At 35.6% G+C, this 22,580-nt stretch overlaps 1 protein-coding gene across 1 annotated transcript; it reads left to right on the plus strand.

Annotated features, from left to right (window-relative positions):
* The first annotated feature begins 11,660 nt into the window (after nt 1-11,660).
* LOC123526453 (G-protein coupled receptor 157-like) lies at nt 11,661-21,455 on the plus strand. The gene is made up of 3 exons (XM_045305606.2): nt 11,661-12,380; nt 19,718-19,923; nt 20,560-21,455. Exons 1-3 carry the CDS (start codon nt 11,912-11,914, stop codon nt 20,914-20,916), a joined length of 1,032 nt encoding a protein of 343 aa, XP_045161541.2. The 5' UTR covers nt 11,661-11,911; the 3' UTR covers nt 20,917-21,455.
* Nucleotides 21,456-22,580: the final 1,125 nt, after the last annotated feature.

Raw genomic sequence — 22,580 nt, forward strand, 5'->3', positions numbered from 1 at the left:
CATTGTCTGTATTCTTTAAAAGCTCGTGAAACAACATTGGTAAAATATCATCTTCCTCAATTCTTAGTTTTGTAATTTCAAAAATATTTTCTTTTTAACATTTCAAAGTTTTTGTGTTTAAAATATGATTCACTTTGTCATTAAGGTTTAAAAACCTGATAAGTAAGATCAGTTATAGTTAAAGTTATACACTGATCATTCTGTTTCCTCTCTATTTCTTCAAGAGTTTTGTCATGGATGTCCCTGGCATCAAGATCTGCTACCATTTAATTCAAGTACTCCACCTTCTTTTGGGCAGATTTAACCACATCTTGAGCATAAACTTCAGGGTTCCTTATATTTCTCAGAAGTACAGAACAGTAATGATTTCTAACCTTTGCTACCCAAATCTCCCAGCATACCTTATCATTGCTTTTCCAGCTTCAGAAATCTGTCCTTTATTGGTCCAAGTACTCTCTCCTGGAAGCAGTTAACTTAGCCTGCAATATTAGCAACTTTAGTGTTCAAAATGTTCAAATCAAAACAATTTCACAAGCCACAGTTACAAGGTCATTTGTTATTTTCTGAGGACCAAACAACACTGCTAATTTGGAAATACATTCGTTACAACAGAGAGGTGATGCTCTGATAAAATCGAAGTCAATTCCTTAGGAGTTGCAATTGTTTTTTTTTCCAGACCATCAGATAACTTCTCTTTAGTTCTTAACTTCTCTTTAATTCTTTTGTGTTGCCAACAATAGAAAATTCTGACAGATTTGATTGATATTTCTGTATCTGTAACAACATTTTAAGATTCTGTTGAACTATGTGTCACTATATACTAGTATCTCTTCAACGGTATCTAACTCCATCAAATCAAAATCTTCAGAGTCAAACAGACTTTGACTTTCAGTTTCTGCTGCTGGTTGAATGCAAGGCTGGTGTATTTTTTACAATAAGAGAAATTATAACAGAGTGGTCCATTTTCTTTTCCGTAGAATTTAGTAATACCACTCTCTGGCTGAGGATAGAGTCCCTTCCTATAGTCTGACAATGCTAGGCCACTAGATGATGTTGCCCTACCTATAGCCACTGATAACTGTCCAGCTTGAAGAATGCCTTTACTATTAAGAGTCATTCCCTGTGACATATGAATTGTATATTCCATATGCAAGAAGCTAAGGAAACTACTTCTTTTCTGCTACATTGCTTTTAGAAACAGCACTGTATATTGAAAACAGATGACGTGTGATCGGATGTATTCCAATTTCCCCAAAGTCTACATATACCAAATCATCTTCCAAAGATGTAACATTTCTCCTTGATCCGTTCACTATTTTCCCACCTAAATTTCTATATAATATCACAGGACAGTTAACTTTTAGATTCAAGTAGTAAGGTGCTAAAAAATTTTTCAGTTTCTTATTTGGACCAATGTTTTTGGTAGCTTTGTATGTTTTCCCTTCCGTGTAAAGTTCTGTCAGACAATCATTATTGAAAAGGGTAGCATCTACATTTTTTGGAAATAAATGTACAGTATTTTGGTTTGGCTGAAGTGGTCAAGGCAAGGATTTCAAAAAGCTGTCAACTTCATCTTACACACCCCGTGAAGCTGTTTCTCTCACTGCCCTGATGAAAATATTTTCACTTTGTCTAATGACTTGAGTCAGATCAAATCGCTGTGTGATACAATCTTCAAATATTTGGCTCGGAAAGCAGAACTTTCCCCCATCATGGTACTTAGCATTACAATTGGGAGTAGTTGATAAAAGTCTCCACAGAGAACAATTTCAGACCCCAAAAGTAACTGTTATTTTTGCGGGCACATCTACACCAGTTCAAAAAGTTCAAACCCTCTCGTGTACAGCATTGATACTTCATCAATTATTACAAGGGAAGTTTCACACACATTTCTTCGAACTGTATCACATTTGTCGTCATTTTCAGCGTAAGTGATCATATCGACCATCCAGAAGGCCAGCCCAGCTAAAGGTAAGAAAGAAATGGATTTATCAGTTCAAATGTTAGAATAATTATGTATTATTAACTACAATTTCCTTATTATGGACCATTATTATGATAACTGAAGAACAGGTTATCGAAGAAATAATAAATGTTACTGCGTTCAAATATGTCACAAGTTGCCATATTTATAATACCCTAAATAGTTCACACTAGAAACTACTAAAGGTCATTACTCTGGTGTTACTTGGGCAAATCTGACTGAAATTTGACGGACTGCATTTCTCTATAGTGGTGACTAAGTATATGAAGTTTTATTCAAATTTTTCAAACCGCTTCTTAGATATGGCTCCAGGCAAACGGACGGAAATACGGACGGCCAATGCCAAAACTATATCCCTCCACCTTCGGTGGAGAATAAAAATGAGCCGTGCCATGAGAAAATCAACATAGTGGGTTTGCGACCAGCATGGATCCAGACCAGCCTGCGCATCCGCGCAGTCTGGTCAGGATCCATGCTGTTCGCTAATGGTTTCTCTAATTGCAATAGGCTTTAAAAGCGAACAGCATAAATCCTGATCAGACTGCACGGATGCGCAGGCTGGTCTGGATCCATGCTGGTCGCACACCCACTATGTTGGTTTTCTCATGGCATGGCTCAAATGGTACCCTATTGTCATCAGAATCATTAAAATATTATTTCAGATGTTGCTAGAGTGTAAACACAATTCTATGGAATATTTCAACTTACCATTTCAATTTTATTGATCAGTTTAGGATATTTAGATGTGGTCTTTTCAGTCAAGTGGTTAGAAAATGACAAATAGCCCAATGAACAATACCACAACAACGGTTCAACATGATATGTACACTTGCAGTAGTCTAATTGTCGAATGCAGGACCTTCAATCGACGTTGTCGCCAAATGCTATAAGTTCAGGAAAGTGGCAATAATTTCAACCATGTGGCGACTTAACATCAAGCAAAATTTTGCCAACTTGACTCAAATTTGGAGATTTTACCGAAAAAACTCAGTGATGCACGGGGCCTCCTCTTTGGGAGTTTCTTCACTTGTTCTATCAGGAATAATACATGTTATGTAAAAAGATTTTTTTCCATTATGCTAACAGTATAAACTAGCTATTTTTATTAAGGGACACAGACTGTCAAAAATATATATTTAACATTAGGTATATGGGCATTTTCTCCAGCAATTTATGGGCCCATCCCAAAATCAAGGGACCATGGGCTGCTGGGTCGCTGCTTATTTATATCCCTGATGAACGTGAAATGCATGAATTATTGAACTATTGTGGCTCCTATCTCGTGGTACTGCAAACTACTGATACCATTTGTGCATAATAAAGATTTTTTTCTTATTTTTCAATTGAGTGGCGATGTATTTTACGAGAAATATCCACATATCAGTGTGTTGTGACCAGCCGAAACGGCACTGAATGCAAGCGCTTGATCTTTCTCCATCATTTTGCGTTTTGTTTATATTTTAACAAATTGCGGGAAAACACATGTGGTTATAGTAGAAGCGGAAGTAGACGGGTTATCGAGGTCTAAATAATTCCGAAAGCGATAAAATTCGCTTAATTTCTGCAAAATAGGATTCTTCGGTGGGAATTTCTTGTTTTCGTTGTTAATATAATGTAATGCTTATTTCTATGGACAGCTATGACCGGCGAAACGGGGCGATGTCGAATTCCATTTATTACCTTGTTTTAATATAAGAACAGAGGGTAGACACGTAATAAATAAGAAGACACCATTTCCTTCATATATTTTAATAAAGTTGAAATAAGGTATTTCCTTTTCAAAAAAAAAAATGTAAAAAAATATTAAGCCACTCAAAGCTAAATCTGCGGTTCTTGTGCCAGTGTACATACCCTACCAATTTCAGTGACCTGTTGACGATTTTTTTTCATCTGACAGCTTGTCAGATCGGATAGACCTGCCGCTGTTTTAACGCCATATTTATCAATGTCATCAAAACTTAATTCGCTCAAGAAAGATTTCGATGCTCATTACTTACAACATTGTTTTCTTTCCTTTTTTTGTTTTGCAAATAGCGCTCAAACGAACGTGTAAAGAGCTTCCTCAATGGCTGTAAGAAAACGTTGTTCCTAATATCCGTGTCGTACCCGTACTCGTACCGTACATTCATATTCAGAAATCTAGTTTATTTTACACAGAACATTTTGCTTTTTTAAATGTCGTCCTTTTATACTACGTTTTTCTGCTGTGCGTTTCGCCAAGGTTCCCAAATTCTTCGCGCAAATGTTTACATCCCCGTGTGGGGATTGACGTTATTGGTAGGTTGGTAGGTTGGTAGGTAGGTAGATGTAACACCTCATTTGCACTGGGAATATAAGTCATGGCGTAACGTTATTTATCCGGAAAACGTAGAATAATGCCTGGATTCGGCGTACGGAGAAACGAAAACCAGTTTATGAATTAATGGCAACCAGTGAGTAAATTTATTAAAATGGCACTGATACTATCTTTCTAAAGTTAAAATATGATATCAGAACATCTTACACTTTAAATAATTCAAAATAATGTCTTAAAATTTGCTTGAAATAGGCGGTTCACTTTTATCATAGCCAAACAGACTGTGAGAAGTTTTATTAAAATCTACATTGTAGAAAAAATTCTATTCGCGAAAATGTTATGAAAGTTGCGATTTTCCCATAGACTCCCATTATGAAAACTTGCGTGAGGTCGGTGCAGGACTACCTTAATATTTTTATTATATAAACCCGTCTTCAATGTGTTGTGTATCTGAATTATATACATACCAAGGGACACAACAAAGCTGCATCAGTTACACTATTAGGACATTGAGTTATTGTTACTGTGTTATATACAAGGTATATTCTATTGTCAGGTATTCAGTATTGTCGCTGCACTTGTATCACACAGATTAAAATGTAATAACCTTTGAGAGTGTTATTCGTATTGGGTCTCGAACCCTAACTTGGTATATCCTGACAAGTAAATGACATAACACAATGCAATGAATGATAACTGAATTACTTTATCAAAATATGCTAATCAGGTCATTTCTTATCTGATTATTCATTCTTCTTACTTCTTAAGATTATTTATATATTTCTTTGCAGCCATTTTGCATTTTGAACACTAAAATATTGCACACTTATAATACAGTCGGTTGAAAATTTTCTTCAAAGCTTATGTTATTTTGGGAGGAAGATTATATATTCCCCCCCCCCCCCACACACACACACACACGTCGCCCCGTCCTCCGTCCTCTACGCCATTTGTGTTTTACTAGCATTCATCGTTACCTTTATAGAATGAAAACGATTTTCTGTGCAAGTACCATACAAACTTGCACGTATTTAAGTCACCAATAAGTGATTTGCGGTCAACCTATTTCACAGCCTGTAGCCATCTGCAACCACAAATTACGTGAAGATAACTTGTAAAGTCTTATAAGGAAATCGTTTTAAAGAGATTAATTAAGTCATCTTATTGCTTGTTATTTTTCACCATAAATGTATACAAATAACATATATGTATAAAACTTATGTCAGTAAGTAAAATGACAGGCCCAGAAAACTGAAGCGTAACTTGTAACATTTATTTTGTGCATTATTTTGTGCATTTTTGACCTTGACTGGTGAGCAATATATTGCATGTGTTATGTCGTTAAAGGAACAATCCATGTTGTTTACGTAAATAATAATATTTTAGAAATGTTTGACAATTTTACATGTTTGATGTCCAGATTTTATCTAATGGTGAATTGGATAAAACAAAGAAGATTCTGTTGATCAAGCTAAAATGGCACGTTTACTGTTGTAAACAGATAGCTTCCTATTTGCATGCCACAAATTTTGCCTACTTCTGTGGTCTCACCTCTTATTCTACATGCATGGACTGGAAGTATGGGGTAAAGATAATGTTGATACTGTTGATAAATTTCAATTTTTGAATTATTTTAAACGTACTCTTATCACCAGTAGTAAAAATTAATACTAGTAATTAGTATTTTTGAACATAACGTCTATCATAATTATCATATAAAAAACGTGAAAATGAAAATTTCGAGTGGAGCTATATTTAGGGAATAGCGCGATTTTAAGGTAAAATTTTCATGACATTAATATTTAATGCATACGCCTTCTTAAAATGCATTTTTTGTCATTAGAAAGATTGTCACGGTCAAGTAACATTCGTAGTAAGTGCTGACGTTATTTCAGGTGGGTGTATATAAATCTCGCGTGACCAGTAAGCGAACAAAAATGGCCGCGAATCAAGGACTCCGACGATAATTATGTGTTCGGAGTCTATTTTACAAAAATACATTTGACTTTTTTAAGGTCGTACTTTTATATTTCTATGGTCTCACTTATTATTCTATATACATGGACTGGAGGTATGGGTAAAGAAAATGTTGGTTCTGTAGGTACATTTCAATTTTTGAAATATTGTAAACGTACTCATAATATTAAACAGAGAACAACACCAAAGTTGAGGATCTATTGCGAGCATTGAATTGCGTCTATGTCTCTGTGGGTTGAAAAACGAATGACAGATAATTGGTGCCAAGTTTTTAATGCTAGGAGTGGTAAGATATTTAGAAGTGTTGAACAAAACGTCTTTAATATCATATAAATTACGTTTGGTGTGGATTAGGAATGTTTTCATATTATTATTACTAGTACAACGCATTTATATAGCACTTTTTTTAAGTTCATGTACACTTTTTAAAATGCTTCTAGAATATATTGTAAAAAATATAGAATTACGAATTCAAAACAAAAATATGCTTTTTCACATTAAAAAAATAATTTGCATTATAAAGATAAACAAACAAAACAAAACAAACATTTATACATAATCTAAAAAAGTAAGTGACCCTTGGATAAAAATAATGCTCTACTCAGTAACATGAAAAGAAAGAATATATAAGCCGCACCAGGAGTAAAACTAACATAGTGCGTTTGCAACCAGCACGGATCCTGACCAGCCTGCGCATCAGCGCGAACAGTATGGATCCTGACCAGACTGCTGCGCGGATGCACATGCTGGTCTGGATCCCTGCTGGGCGCACATGCACTATGTTGGTTTTCTCCTATCGGTTTACGAAATGTTGTACAAAAGAGTGGGCTTTAGCGGTATCAGGTTCCAAACATTGGGAGCAGTGAACGAAATCTCCGACTGCCATGCGGCCTAAGCTTTCTAGCCGGTCTATACACTTCTCTAATATCCCTTATATAGAAAGGAGGGCCTCAAAGGTGTGGGTCGGAACATTGTACTGTACCCTATATTTCACTGGTAACCAGTGGAGCTCCTTCCGAACCGGTGTATAGTGATTATGACGGGATGTCCAAGTGATAACGAACTGCCGCGTCATTGACATGTTGTCCTCTTTGGAATTATACAACTAAACAACGCATTACACTATTCTAACTGTGAGGTAACCAGGTAATTGGCAAGGATCTTTGTAGCATCACTAATAAAGTACCATCTGATATGACCTATTCTACGTAGTTGTGCATATCTAGCCTGACACACACAGAGTTGACTTGCTGTTCAATATCCATATTGCTGTCTTATACTGCACCAAGATTCGTGATATATTTTGTAGATTTTATCACAGAGTCACCGACCTTCAACGAGACATCTTGGAGTTATGCTTTGACGTGAATAACGTTGCCTCTCAATGCGGTGCTAAGCCCCCTTTCTAGCCACAGCTTCTATTGGTTTAAATATAGAGTCATCGGCGTAGAAATGACGAAGCAGTTCCTGACGTCTGCATATGGCACCAACGTGTTAAATGTACATGTTATAGTTCTTTGGACCAGGTACTGATCCCTTAGATACACTGCATTTCATTAACACAGGCCTCGACAACTTACCATCAACGTATACAATTTGATTGCGGTCATTTAGATATGACGATATCCATGCTTGGGCTTTGTCTCTGACTCCAAAATGATGTTCGAGGACATGTAACAGTGTTTGTGCCAATCGTGTCGAAAGCTGGCCATTCTTTGAATGAACTTGATTTGTCAAAATTTTGAGTTGAACAGTATGTTTTCTTTCTCCTACATTGTTTTAAAAACATTGTTGACTCTGTTCGTACAGACAATGCTGTTCAATGATCGGACGGAACACAAGTTATTTAAGTATATGCACGTTTGAATTATCGTACCCTTACAGCAGATTGTATACAGTAATTCAACATCTAGTAATACCACTACATCTGATTTTACTGGTTTAAATTCATTAGCCACAACTTACCTATTGAAGACGTTTTTCTTTCTAAGGATAGAAATACTAGGACATGCAAACTATATGAGCCGCGCCATGAGAAAACCAACATAGTGGGAATGCGACCAGCATGGATCTATAATATAAAATTTTCCTTTAAATATACCTTCGGGGACGGACCGAACTACTAATGTTATATGAACTTGTGGTCCAACCCTTTTACCTTTCTTAGAATGTTTTGTATATTTTCTGTATATGTACATTGTATATGCTGTCACAAAAAGGAAGGAATAAAATATGTTTAAATCAAAACCAGCCTGCGCATCCGCGCAGTCTGGTCAGGATCCATGCTGTCCGCTTTCAAAGCCTATTGCAATTAGAGAAACTGTTAGCGAACAGCATGGATCCTGACCAGACTGCGCGGATGCGCAGGTTGGCTGGATCCATGCTGGACGCAAACCCACAGTGTTGGTTTTCTCATGGCACGGCTCATATGGTAAAATCACTTTAGGTAAAGAGTTCCGTTATCTTTGTTTTTAAGAATACTTTACTACATTGTTATATCATGTTAGTCAGTCCTATATACGAACATGTTAGTTATTTACATAAATATACTCAGCGTCACTGAAATATTAACCACCCTAATGGCCCTTATATTTTAAAATCGCATTTGACTGTGTTAAAAGCATAACACGACTACATTTTTGACGCAACTGAGACGTCACTTGTGTAAAGATTTGTCAAATTCGATGAGCTCCATTTGAGGCACGGGCTGCACGTGCAAAATGACTTTTTCGAGCAATGTCGACATGTACGAAAATTCAATCGCAAATAATTCATCGCGCTTGAAAGTCGACAGACTAAAAGAAATACGTTAAAAAAGCAACAGAATATCTTTGCTAAGAATGCCACGTTTAAGGCACGATCAACGCCAACGGGCCATTGGCATGGTTAACGTCAAACTTTCATGTCGTGAAATTGTACGTCGTATGCGCTGTTCTTACCTGGCAGTCATGAAATGGGTAAGGAGACATGATCAGACAGGGTCTATAAGTAATAGACCGCGCAAGGCCATGAAAAAGTGTGTCGATATTGTATAAAAATTAAAGAGGTATATATTAAGTGGTAACTTTTCAATGACGCCCAGTATATAAACAAAATATATGAAGAACACATGCATATAGAACTAATAAGACAAGAGATAACACTATAATTGAATGGTTTTAATAAAATGAATGAGTAGTAATAACTAAAGGATCGATACGAGTGTGTTATCGCAGATATCATGGCATTGGTGCAATCAAGGATTTACCTGCGAAGATATTAATCGAGGTTTGCTATCGGATGATTCCTGACTATGAAGGATGTCACCATGTAGATTTGTTTGTTTGGGGTTAAACGCCGTTTTTCAACAGTATTTCAGTCATGTAACGGCGGGCAGTTCACCTAACCAGTGTTCCTTGATTCTGTACCAGTACAAACCTGTTCTCCGCAAGAAACTGCCAACTTCCCCACGTGAATTATCAGAGGCGGAGGACGAATGATGTCAGACACAATGTCTTTCATCTAATCGTCACGGAGAACATACGCCCCGCCCGGGGATCGAACTCGCGACCCTGCGTTCCTTAGACCAACGCTCTCCCTACTGAGCTAAGCGGGCGGGCTGTTACCATATAGAGATAGTACCTAAATCGTAAATAATATGCTTAAATTGATCAAAATAAGCCTTAAGTATTATATTCAGTCTTATATACTAGATATTCATATCAGCAACCAGCATGATTTTTAAATTGTTTTTCATAGTCCTAAATTTTAGTTACCATGTAGAGACAGTACCTCAAATTTAGGACTATGACAAACAATTAAAAAATTATGCGCGTTGCTGGTATGGATATCGAACATATAAGACTTAATATTATACTTAAGGTTTTATTTTAAGCATACTATTTAAGATTTTCCAAGACTTCATATCTAATTTACATGTAGCTGCTCTTGCAGATAGTCCTACCTATCAAGTCGTTGATAAATATCTAATCCCCAATTATACATGGATCATTGCGGGGAACACTGATCGCAATGCAAACAAAATTGTTAAATACATGCCGGAAAATGTTTTAAGTCAGATCCACTATTAGGCTGAAATTTAGACATAATATTTATACCATATCACACATCATACAGAAAAAGAAGAAACAACTCTTCAGTATTTACCATGAATGACATTACAAGGAAATGACTTATCACTTAGTATTAACCCTTAGCCTGCTAGCGGCGATTGGTTTTGCCTTTGCGACCAGTGCAGACCAAGATCAGCCTGCACATCCGTGCAGTCTGATCATGGTCTACACTGTTCGCTATTCAGTCAGTAAATTTTTAGTAAACACCCCTTCAAATGATAAATGGTACTGCCCAAATTGGAAGATGGACCAGTCCATAATAGAAATTTAGCATGGTAAGGGTTAAACCGTACATTTACTTCTTTATTCCTATTAACTGCAGGTGTTCAGGTAAATGCAGGATTGGATTAAAACTTGTGTCATTGATTGATCTATAGTACTATGTCTATAACGACTATGAATATCGCAATGAAAAGATCAAAGAAAAATAGCCACACCTTGCGATAATGGAAAGACTAATGATAGGATAAAATTTATGATAGATATTAAACCGGAGAAGGAAAATATCCATGTCATTTATTCGAACACAGACACGTGATTGACCATAGAAAATTTACGATTCTATCAGTACAGTTTTATTTATTACTATTGACCAATTGCGTAAATTTTACAGTATTGAGATGTTCATCATAATACTATTTTAAGAAGTTATTATTACATTTGAAAAGGATTTCACTAGAAGTTCAATGATAAATGATATATAACCTTCACCTATCGGTTAACATCACGTTATTCTTTACGTTAGGTTTTATGTTGTTTACGGACAAATTGACTTTGATTTCAAGAGTATCATTTTATTAAGATTAATTCTACCTTAGTCTGTAGCTAAAAGATATGAAACACTTAACATTCACTTAATAGATACTGTGTAACCTGGCATTTAGTCAAAAACATATGTTTAGACAGTTTAAACTACATTGTAATATCGTTAGAAAGGCTAAAGATGTGTGTATATTGATTTTAATCATCCAAAACAACTTTAAATGTTTATACTTACACAAAATGAAGAAGTATTGACAATAAACAATGAGAGGACAACTGTAAGATGTTATAGCTTTCTGTTTCCTTAACTACTATTTTGTAAATGTTTCATGAATTTCTGAAATTAAATATGTTTTAACTAACATATTTATTGCAGTAACGATATCAAACTAAATGTGTTCGTGCCTTATGTATCCGTATACTCATGTAATGATCATTCAAGTGTTAAACTCATGTTTAACATACCTGTATTAAATAATCTTGCTTTTTGTATAAACTACACATGAAAATATCAGTTATAATCAAACAAACGAGAGCATTGTCCTCACTTAAAGCAGGAAGTTACATTAGCTGTCGCGAAACAAACAAAACAAAAAAAGGTTGTGAAACATAAAAACGTGGACTTCCACTTATCCTAGATCTAGTACAAAATAAACGGAAGGAAGTTACGAACGTGTGATAATTGGTGTAATGGAAGTATATACATGTTAAGTACTGACTTTAAAATAGATATTACTTTTAAGTTTATGTGTAAATAAAACAACTAATACTAAGATCAAGATGAATTTTTCAACTACAACTATCGCGGTCAGGAATATAACATCTTCGTTTTGCAAGATGATTGTTCCGACATATACACTATCATTAACACTGCTCAGCTGCAGTTTGTCTATATTTGGATCTTTCGTGATCATAATTACCTACTTAAACCTTCAACAAATACAGAACTTTACAAGAAAGTTGTTGTTGTCTCTAACTGTAGCGGATTTGTTAACAGCCGTTGGAAATTTAATAGGGAGTGTACGATATTTTGCATTGAGATCCAAGGCCAACGGTTGCGAACTGGTACAGGTATCGGATAGTGTTTGTATTGTACAAAGTTTCATCACAACGTTTTCAAGTATGGCATCATTCTTCTGGACGACCGTAATTGCTCTACATATTTACATGCAAATTGCTCGTGAGTCACCGGGCATGCGCACAGGACTGATGTTGCTTGGTTACCAGGTTATGTGCTGGGGAATTCCAGGTAATTGCGAAGTTTCTTTAGATCATTGTCACGTGACCTCTTGCTACCAGTGCTTCTTATTCCTTACATTAAAGCTAGCATTTTGTTATGGGTTTAAACTGGTAAACTTTACATTTTGCATTCATTACGCTTAACTGGGACGGGGACGGGTGGCATGTACTTGCTGCCTTGTCCTTCCATCAGTCCGTCTGTCCGATCATTTTTTGCCTGGATAACTAGCTCCTCCTTCAGTTTTCAAGGGATTTGAACCAGATTTACTAAAATATACCACTATGAAGTGTAGATGCGCATATTATCATAATATGTATGTACATGCCTGGTTTAGGAGTTACGGACATTTGACATTTTACAAAATATTGTGTTTTGCTTTACAGATACATGTACTAGCCTAAACAATGGAAATGCATTGCTCTTAAACTTCTGCATATTACCGGAATATATCATAAATCCTATTATAAACGCCCCTCCTCCTCCCCTGTTATTTGCAAAAATTTTAGTATACCCATTTATCCTTGCATAAAAACTACTTTTTTCACTGGATCCGCCCATGTATAAACGGGAGAAAAATCGTGTGCAAACAAGGCAATTAACGTGCTGTTTATACATGATTTTTATTTTTGAAATGCTTTGCCAGGGATATATGTATGTATTTTTACGCACACTGATATTTGGCATCTGCGTCTTGTTTCTTCCTTAACAACCTCATCTTGTAGCATTATAGATACAATGTAATCCATAGTATGTTTAGCTGTATCTGTTTCCAATCCCAAACGTACTGCCCCCATCAATGTATGCACTAGCTTCTCTTAGAGTTCACTCCCTTTACAAGGCGTCTGTTCAGTTATTGTAAATAACTGTGACTAAATAAGTATCGCGTGTAACTTGTGCTATTGTTCGTTTTTAGGTATTATATTTATGATTTTGGTAAGTATCAGTCGGTATTTTTTTTTATCTAATTTCTCGAAGAATTTATATAAACAGCTTGGAAACTTGACACTACGTTCGTACTTATCCGTACTCCAACTGCGTGTCCGTACTCAATATAACTCGAATGCAAAGTTATTATTCTTGAAATTGTGATGAGTCCATCAAATTGTGAAATGATATGAACAGTTATTGGTAATTTTATGTTTGTAATAATGAGAGATAAAAAACTTCGTTTAAAAACCTTCAGGATGTGCTTTTGATAGTATTGTTTATTTCCGGGCCATGGATACGGATATTTAAAACATGTTTACCGTTTCCAAGAACAACAGGAATGGTAAATAAAAAATGTACCGGAATCGTCAAGTCATCACATATGAAAACAATACATAAATCGTCGTAAAATATTTTTTTTTATGCAAGAATAGCGACAATACACGTTTGTTTTGTGTATTAACGTCTGCAGAAGCCCTTGGGATATGTTTGTGACCTCGACCTTCAGTCTCGGTCACAAACAATCCCGCGGGCTTCTGCAGACGTTTATACACAAAAAAACGTGTATTATCCCTACATAAACGCATTAAATACGAATTCATTAATTGAAATATGTTTCTACCCGTCTGCTTAGCTCAATGTGGAGAGCGCAGATTTCTGGATCGTGGAGTAGTGAGTTCGATCCCTAGGCGATAAGGATTGTTCTCCATGACAATTTGATAGATGGCATTGTGTCTTTCAGCTCTAATTCAAGTGAAGAAGTTAGCAGAGAACAGATAAGTTATGGTACTGAATCCAGGTGCAATGGTTACTTTAAATGTCCACCGTTACATAACTGAAAGGCTTTTTCAAGGGGAGTGGTGGTCTAGTGGTTAAGGTGTCTATCACTAAACCCGGAGGCAGAAGGTTCGAGTCCCTTTGGGTGACGAACATTCTTTCTCAAATGACAGTAATATTTTTTCAGGAAGCGGACACGAAATTGATTCAAATAAGCTTCAAAATATAATCGCAAAGTATAAACTAAATGGTGTCGAAAATACAGGCGCTAAACGGAAATGAAAGCAAACTTCAAGGATCTGATTTCCAAAATAAAGTTTTGTACTGCTATAGCATTATGTGGTCAATATCACGTCAGAGTGTAAATAGGAAAAATAAATACGATAAACATGAAACGATAAAGACTGAAAAAAAAACCATTTAAACAGTGCAGAAGTTATTAATTAACTTCCTCTCTTCCCTTTGCAAAATCGTTGCTAACTTGTTGTAAGGCCTAACATGTTTGTTTTCGGTGACATGCTTAAAAAATTAGGGTAGGTAGAGTCTAGGTTGAAAAAAAAAATTGTGTGTGGGGGGGGGGGATTTTTCTATTAAGTGGGACTTTCCGAAAATTAGTTTTGTGTCAAAAATGAATACAAATAACGGGGTTATGCCTTTAGAACATTAGTAAGTTGATTTCTAACATCACTGACCATATTTAAAGCATAAAAAGTGCAGTTTTGCTACTTTTTATTAAAAATTTGAAAAACAAAATATCCAAGGCCATTAAAACATTTAGGGTCTGGCCAAAACTTTAGGGTGGGTTGGGATACTGCAAACAAACAATTGTTTTTTACGCCTAACTTACTTGATTTTAAATATTGCAACAAATGAAATAACCGATTCCTGTGATATCGCTGGTTCTGTGATGTCACGGTGTTCACAAACTATATAGCGAAGAAACAGTAATGACGTAACAGCAACTCATAAATATTGTTAACATCATTTTTCTAAACTTTTATTAGTGTTGAGCCGACTATCGTAGTCTTCTTCTGAAGGACTGGCCCCTCTTTTTTCTTGAAATGAAAAACATATATTTAAAAAATAATATTAAAATGTTAACAATTACCGCTTGTTCCATATGTAAATGCCATAATTAACAAAAGTGATTTCGTTATGAAAACCTTCAAGTGAAGAAACCATTGAAACAAACGTCAAAATCTTGCTTGTCTTTCCATTCATTTAAGATGCTGAGTAGTGGCTTTTATCATCTTTTCAAAGCCCACTAAATAAAAAAACTGTAGCAGCTCTCTGTCCCAAATTCAACTTCTTCTGTCTAACCAAATATGAGTCATACCCTCAAACATAAATTAATGCTTTTCTCTTCAATTTATGCACCCTGACTATGATAATTTCTATCGCTTCTTTAAAAAACCCACCACAACCTAGTGATCTCTTTCCTACCACATGAATTTCGTGCAAGTTTTCACAATTTCATCTGCAAACTTATTTAATTAATCTTTTTTTTCAGTTTAGTTTTAAAAACATTGATTAAATCCCTATTTTACTCCGTTCCGTAGAAACAAAGTGTGGCCTAATCTCAACACACCAAATGCTGTGCTCACTGCTACATTCATTCAATAAAATGTTTAGACAATAAACATATTGTCTTGGCCTAACATATGTCACTGTCAATTTATAACTTGATACTTGTATGACTCAATTTTGTCATGTTATATATAATATGTAGTTAATGTAGTCATGGATACAGAAGAATACAGTCATTCTGTGGCACATCGTCAAAAAAAAGTTCAATACATCACTTAAGTCTCTTTAAAACATGTTGTTTTGGGACAAATAAAAGATGTCTTCAGTGAAACTTTTCGGTCTGTCTAGAGTGTTTAGAGTGAGATAATTACCAAAGTACAGTTTTGATGACTAAGTTTAGCAATGCATATTTATCGATTTTTATATTTATACGTCCGTTTTTGAAAAATATGCAACGTATTGTGATGGCGTATGCGACTTTGCCCGTCATCATTTGTGTCCTGAACATAACTTTAAAACATTTCTAGGTCTTGACTCTTAAAGCCCCAACTTTTACTACCCTGGCAGTAAGTTTTGTAGGAGGAGCCTATCAAATAACAACGCTACTCTAGGCTGTCTGTTAGCTAAAAATAGCTCACTTTAAATGATTCACAGGCAGATGTAAACAATGGTCAGTTGAAGAAGAAATTTGAACTAGTTTGCATGTTTTGATGGTAAACAACTATTATTATCCATATTGTGCATCCATATCAGTATCAATCCTATGAAAAATTGAGTCAAGACTAGCATTCCTGATTTTTAATCTTGTTTATGTAAATTTAACAATGAAACTCAAAATCAAACATTCATTTAACTAATATTATCATTGCTGGCTGGTCCATTAATTGAGATAACCTAGCAATAAATGTAGAAATAATAAACTTTAAGTCTGGGATGCAGAACAATACACACAAATTAGCAAGTGCTGCTGTGATAAGGACTAATAAAAATGATAAGCTATTTGAAATTATATTTATCACTGTATGTCTGTAATTAGTAGTTCCCTATTTCTTTAAAACATTTTTATGATATGACATATAAAAATATAACTGTAGAAATGACTATGATATTCTATTTGGTTTAAAAATTCAAAATTACTTTCTGGAGAAGTTTTGCAATGCACTCTAGCTTGGTGTTAATTCCATTGATACGAAGCCTTCTGACGATCAGGTTTGTTGATAAAATTAACCACGTGGGAATTGTTTGCATTCTCTGTTCCTCTAGGGTTCATGACCTCATTAGCTCCTCCGAGAAAATTCAAATTTTTGGCAGTTAGTTTTAAATAATTTTTTGAAACTATACTTCAACAATTTTTGTTTTAAAAAATAAAAACACCAATTGATAAAGAATATTTCAATGTGTATTTATGCAATTTTTCATAACTTTTTATTCAGTGGTATATTTAAAATTTTGAAAAAAGGGCTCTCTGATGTGAAACATGCATAATTTATATAAAAACCTGCCCCGGCACCATCTTGTGGCTTTTATATGGCAGTTGGGGGTTTAACTTGGCAGTTAGATAGATGGCAATAAGACGATGTAGAGAGTGCAAAAGCTGGAGTTTTAGGTCAAACATCAAGCAAATGGAGCTCCGAGACAAAATCTGTCATTCATCATGTCCCGGGCACTGGCGCCAGATCAGAAAGAAAATGTCTCTGTACATGTTATACCCTACCCCTAGGTATTCTATAAGAACCATGGTCGTGAACGGGAAAATATACTAACCCATTTCAATCGCGTATTTCATACATAAAACACGCAGTTCAGTAAATGTGTACTATGGATATTAAACAAGTGGTAATTTATCTTCCGTTTTGTACCGGTCACATTTATTTAATACTTCTTATCTTAGAAAAACAACGTGTAGTTTACAGTTTTTTCAAAGGTACACAAAAAGCTTGCTTGAACTTCCCTGGTGAAGTTCCGGTCTAGATTACAGACACACTCTGATTGGCTGATGTGAAAATGTTTGTCAGTCGTCATTTTACTACACGTGTACGCTAAAATGTTTATATGCAGCATAAATGTGCAAAATGAATTAAATAAACAGAATAGATGTATACCAATGTATGGTTTCAAATTCAAAATCATATACAAGATGAATTTCATTCATCATTTCGAGTCTTATCGTAAAACTGTGAATATATTGCATTCTGTTTTTGTTTGTTCACATTTCGCTTAACATGTGTACACTGCCGTGACCTCTAGACCAGATGTTCATTAGGGGAGTTCACGCAAGTTTCTTCTGTAACGTTGACTAAAGCATAAAATATATGGAGCATCTCTGCAATATGGAATATTGAGACAATGTGACTGGTGCACGATGGAAGATAAATTATCGCTTGTTTAATATCAATAGTAAAAATTTACTGAATGCGTGTTTTAGGTATGAAATACGCGATTGAAATGGGTTAGTATATTTTCCCATTCATGACCATGGTTCTTATAGAATACCTAGGGGTAGGGTATAACGTGTACAGAGGCATTTTCTTTCTGATCTGGCGCCAGTGGTCCCAGGCATATTTTTAAAAACATTCAAGGTATTGATTTCAAACTTGGCACATGCGTAGATGGCGATTAGACAATATGCTGGGTGCATAAACCTGGTCAGTGGGTTAAAGGTCAAGATCAAACTTTCAGCTCAAATGCAAACACTATCTATCATATATCGGAGTACAACTTAAAAAGTAAGATGTTGACTTTAAACCTTGCATAAAAGTAGATGGTGCAGACCGCATGAAGGGAGTCGGAAGGTTGAAGGTGATAGTCACAAACTGAGCTCATAGTTCATATTTTACTAGGTTCATTTACACATTTATACATACATTGTTTAGGGACAGCGTTCCTGGAACGTAGCTATTCCTAGTGGATTATTGACCTTGCTTTAGGAACTACTTTACTTTTAATGGCCATTTTTGCGCATTGCAAATTACAAGCAACAGATGTATAGTTTTGCTGTGTATTCATATACTGTAATATTATGAACCCATTATTTTTTAAAGTTGTGAATTATAATTGTTAGTGTGGAGGGACAGCTTTCCTTGTTATGTTTCAGAAAGGAGTATCTTATATTTTATTGTCTTTATCATGAAAATGAAATGTCAAAGTAAGAAATATTATGTCAACACTTTACAGAGATATGATATATACCTTTCAAATTTTATACCATTGGTTTAACCTTTCTAAAACTGCGGTATGTTCAATATTGGACACTTATGATCAGTTAATTTATGTCTTAAGGAGCAGTACGTCCTTTCGGTTACAAAAGCTATTTGTTTTCCTGTCAATATTAAGCTGAGAGATGTTACCGTCATTATTTTGGAATAACTCAGATACGTTATCACTTCAAACTTTACGTATCTTTCTTGTGCACTTGAACTCAGTGTTGTTATATTTTCTGATCATTTTGGGATCTTGAATCCTTTCAATGTTAATTTATGATAGAGCTCCGCACTTTCTATTAGCTCTCATGAACTGATTCAGTCACACCGTGTCCTTTGTTTTGTTTCATTCTATGTTTCAGTAGGATAGTTTAAGATTTAATTTACAACAGCAGTCTTTAAGTGTCGTGTGATGTCCAAAAAAAGTCTTCAATATTTTCTGGTCCTTTGGATTATAGAGTCCTTTCAATGTTTATAAATTAGAACAGAGGTCCTATTAAGCCGGTGTTATATGATGTGAGAGGTGTCATAAACTAACTGAATGAATCTTAAATTCAATGTTAAACTCAACGGATGACTTACTTTTCAATTGTTCTGGGTGAATCATATGCGGTAACGGAGCTTAGCGGAGTACACGTATAGCTTAATTCATTACAATGTCTAAAAGACATCTACAGTCGACTTATAATGCTAAAAGAGCCGATTAATTTAGGGTTGCCGCTCCATCGGAAGCAAAATATGCTACTATTATTTAATTTCATTGATAGCTGACCTCTCCAAGTGAATCAATCTTAAAACTAACTCCATGCAGGTGTGTAGTACATAAGCTGGACGTAAAGCATCTATTCATAAATGTGTTCCTATCACAAGTTTTGAAAATATGACTATATATGTCTCTTACATTTATTTGAATAGGAATCATCACAGTTACAGCTTTAAGTTTAGAAGTTCTCGGTAGCGACGACTCTGTAGGAACCGGAAGTTGGTGCTGGATCCGAGCCGAGGTAAACGATCATGCTCAGATCGTATGGATGATCATGTCTGGAAAAGGTTGGGAGATATTGTGTTACGTTTTAACTGCGGGACTATACATGTTGTCAAAGATAGCTATATGGGCAAAGGTAAGATCAGAGATATTGGCGTTTAGAACAAGTAACTCTGTTTGATTTGAAAATCGGATGAGGGTTCGTAATTGACATTTAGACCTGTTTAATCTCGCTGCTATCCTGGCATGGCCTTGTCGCCTTTGATATGGGTTACCTTCCAGTCGTCAATTTTGGCGGTGTCATTTTTAAGTATTAATCGATGTTTCTCTATTTTAGTAATAATTTTCTGCATGCAAACGTTTAGCTCTTTTAATCTAGGAAATTACACTTGAAATCTTTTCTAAGCTTTTTTTATCCAATTTAGGATCAAACTGATGTTCGAATGCTCACTAACATGTGATTAAGAAATATGAAAAATCGTCAAAAATCCACTTCTTATGTTCAAACAGAGCATAATACTGCATGACGATAACTAATGTGGACTAGTTAAATAGCTTTTATTGCATACATTTAGTTACAGAACAGTTTCCGATAGCAACATACTTAATACTATAAACAGAAATTAGCTTTCATTGGCATATGTGTCCCTCAATCAAAATCATACCTCTTTGGGAGTAAATAACAAAGGACTTGAAAATGAGTATATTTACGTTATATCACAATATATGATATATTTAAGTTATCTTAAAACTCGTTTGTAATCCTTTTCAGAGACGAGCCAATAGGTGGCGTCGTTTTGGAATGCGGGACGTTGAGGACATGCGTACTGAAGATGAAAATTTTCTTTACGTTCCGCTTGTTTTGTATGTTCTCCGAATATGGGGAACAACACGGTTTTTCCTAGCCATTTTCAAAAACCATATAAACAGTGTACATCTTACGCGTGCGCAGGAAGTGCTTTTGGTATTCCAGAGTATAGGGGACAGCGCGCAAGCGTTCTTTAACTGTGTGCTATTTTGTTTTTGTGACGCAACTGTGAGGAACTATTTATATACTGTGTTGTTTCGACGACACCGGGAAGATTTAGCTGATTCTGAAACTGACGAAAGGACACCGATACAGACATAGTAATTTGACGTTGTGAATAGCTTAACATCAAACTTGTATCCAGCTTGTAAACAAAACGTGTATACATATGATATTTAGAGCTTCGACTATTGACTACGATGAAAGTACACGAACGTTTCAGGTTGACGTGTTGTTTTTATGAGGCGTCTTTTCACATAGTGCCGTTAGACTCAGATTGCTTCAGATTCACAATATTTGTGGGCATTGATTTATGTGCAATTATCTTCAGTGTGTTAGCTTGCAGATTGGACAAAGTGCTTTGAAGGCGCTTCATATTTGACAAGCAATGGCTAGCACTTCCCTAAATTTTAACCTCAACATGATAGAATAAAGTCGAAAGAAATAGGTGGCAATTGTAGAAAGACGTTGCGCCGAAGAGAACGATCCCTTCTTAGAATTACGGCATTCTGATTGTTTTCATCGTTGTATGTAAATATTGTTTCTGTTGGACGTTACTGATAAACAAAATTCTTATCTTTCCTATTACTCTATACGTCAATATTTGCTGAATACATCGTAACTAGAAAGCCGAATGGAAAGTGTTGGCTAAATATTAGCAAACTGATGGGTAATTTTATAATCGACACGACACACTTAATGAAACTTCACACAAGTGATCAGTAACAACAGCAGTTTTGCATGGTACATGTTAGGTTCTTTCAGAAAAAAATACAGAATTACGGGACTTTGTTTTTTTTTGTTGCTATACTATATACATAGAAGGGGGTCTCCGTGCCCGAGTGGTTAAGGTCGCTGACTTTGAATCACTTGTCCCTCACCGATGTGGGTTCGAGCCTCACTCGGGGCGTTGAATTCTTCATGTGAGGAAGCTATCCAGCTGCCTTACGGAAGGTCGGTGGTTCTACCCAGGTGCCCGCTCGTGATGAAATAATGCACGGAGTGGCACCTGGGGTCTTCCTCCATCATTAAAGCTAGAAAGTCACTATATGTCTTAAATTGTATCGGTGCGACGTTAAACCCAACAAAACAAACAAATATACATACAGTCTGCATATGTAATTTTGTGCGCGCCTAATCTCCTGAACCCATGCACACAATTTAATGAAACTTCACACAAGTGATCAGTACCAAACATAGTTGTGCATGGTGCATGTTATGTTCTTTCAGAAAAAAAAAACATTCTGTAGAGTTAGAGGACTTCGTTTTTTGTTACTATACTATATACATACAGCCCACATAATTATGCAATCTTGTGTGCTTCAAATTGCAATGTGCAATGTACTGTGTGTGTGTGGGGTTGGGGGGGGGGGGGGGGGGGGGGGGGGGGGGGGAAGGTGATACATTCATCACCTTCAGTGATGGCCTAAAATCAACATCAAGTACGAACGGAATGCAAACATACAGAACAACCTATTTTAGTGTCATTATGGTTATACATGTTTAAAGTATCGTCCAGAACGATATAAAATTTAAATGTTGCTGATGAATACAGGAACGTGTGTAGCGTTATGTATTGAAATGCGTTCTGCCTTATATGACGTCATTTTACAGATGATAGTATGAACATTAATTCCTTACATAACCGGTAATAACATTCGCATTCTAATGGAAACATGTACTAATGACGGGTTGTGTGAACATGATGAACGTCAATTCCTTACGTTACCGATTATAAAGTCCGTATTCTGATTTACGAAATTTTA

The sequence above is a fragment of the Mercenaria mercenaria genome, chromosome 14, assembly GCF_021730395.1.
Source record: "Mercenaria mercenaria strain notata chromosome 14, MADL_Memer_1, whole genome shotgun sequence".
NCBI lineage: Eukaryota > Metazoa > Mollusca > Bivalvia > Venerida > Veneridae > Mercenaria > Mercenaria mercenaria.

Bases quoted from the DNA above. Each gene is read 5' to 3' on its own strand.
- LOC123526453 (XM_045305606.2), top strand. From the start codon at position 11,912: ATGAATTTTTCAACTACAACTATCGCGGTCAGGAATATAACATCTTCG. The intron at 12,381-19,717 runs GTAATTGCGAAG...TTATTTGAATAG, and splicing joins TATGTGCTGGGGAATTCCAG to GAATCATCACAGTTACAGCT. The intron at 19,924-20,559 runs GTAAGATCAGAG...AATCCTTTTCAG, and splicing joins AGATAGCTATATGGGCAAAG to AGACGAGCCAATAGGTGGCG.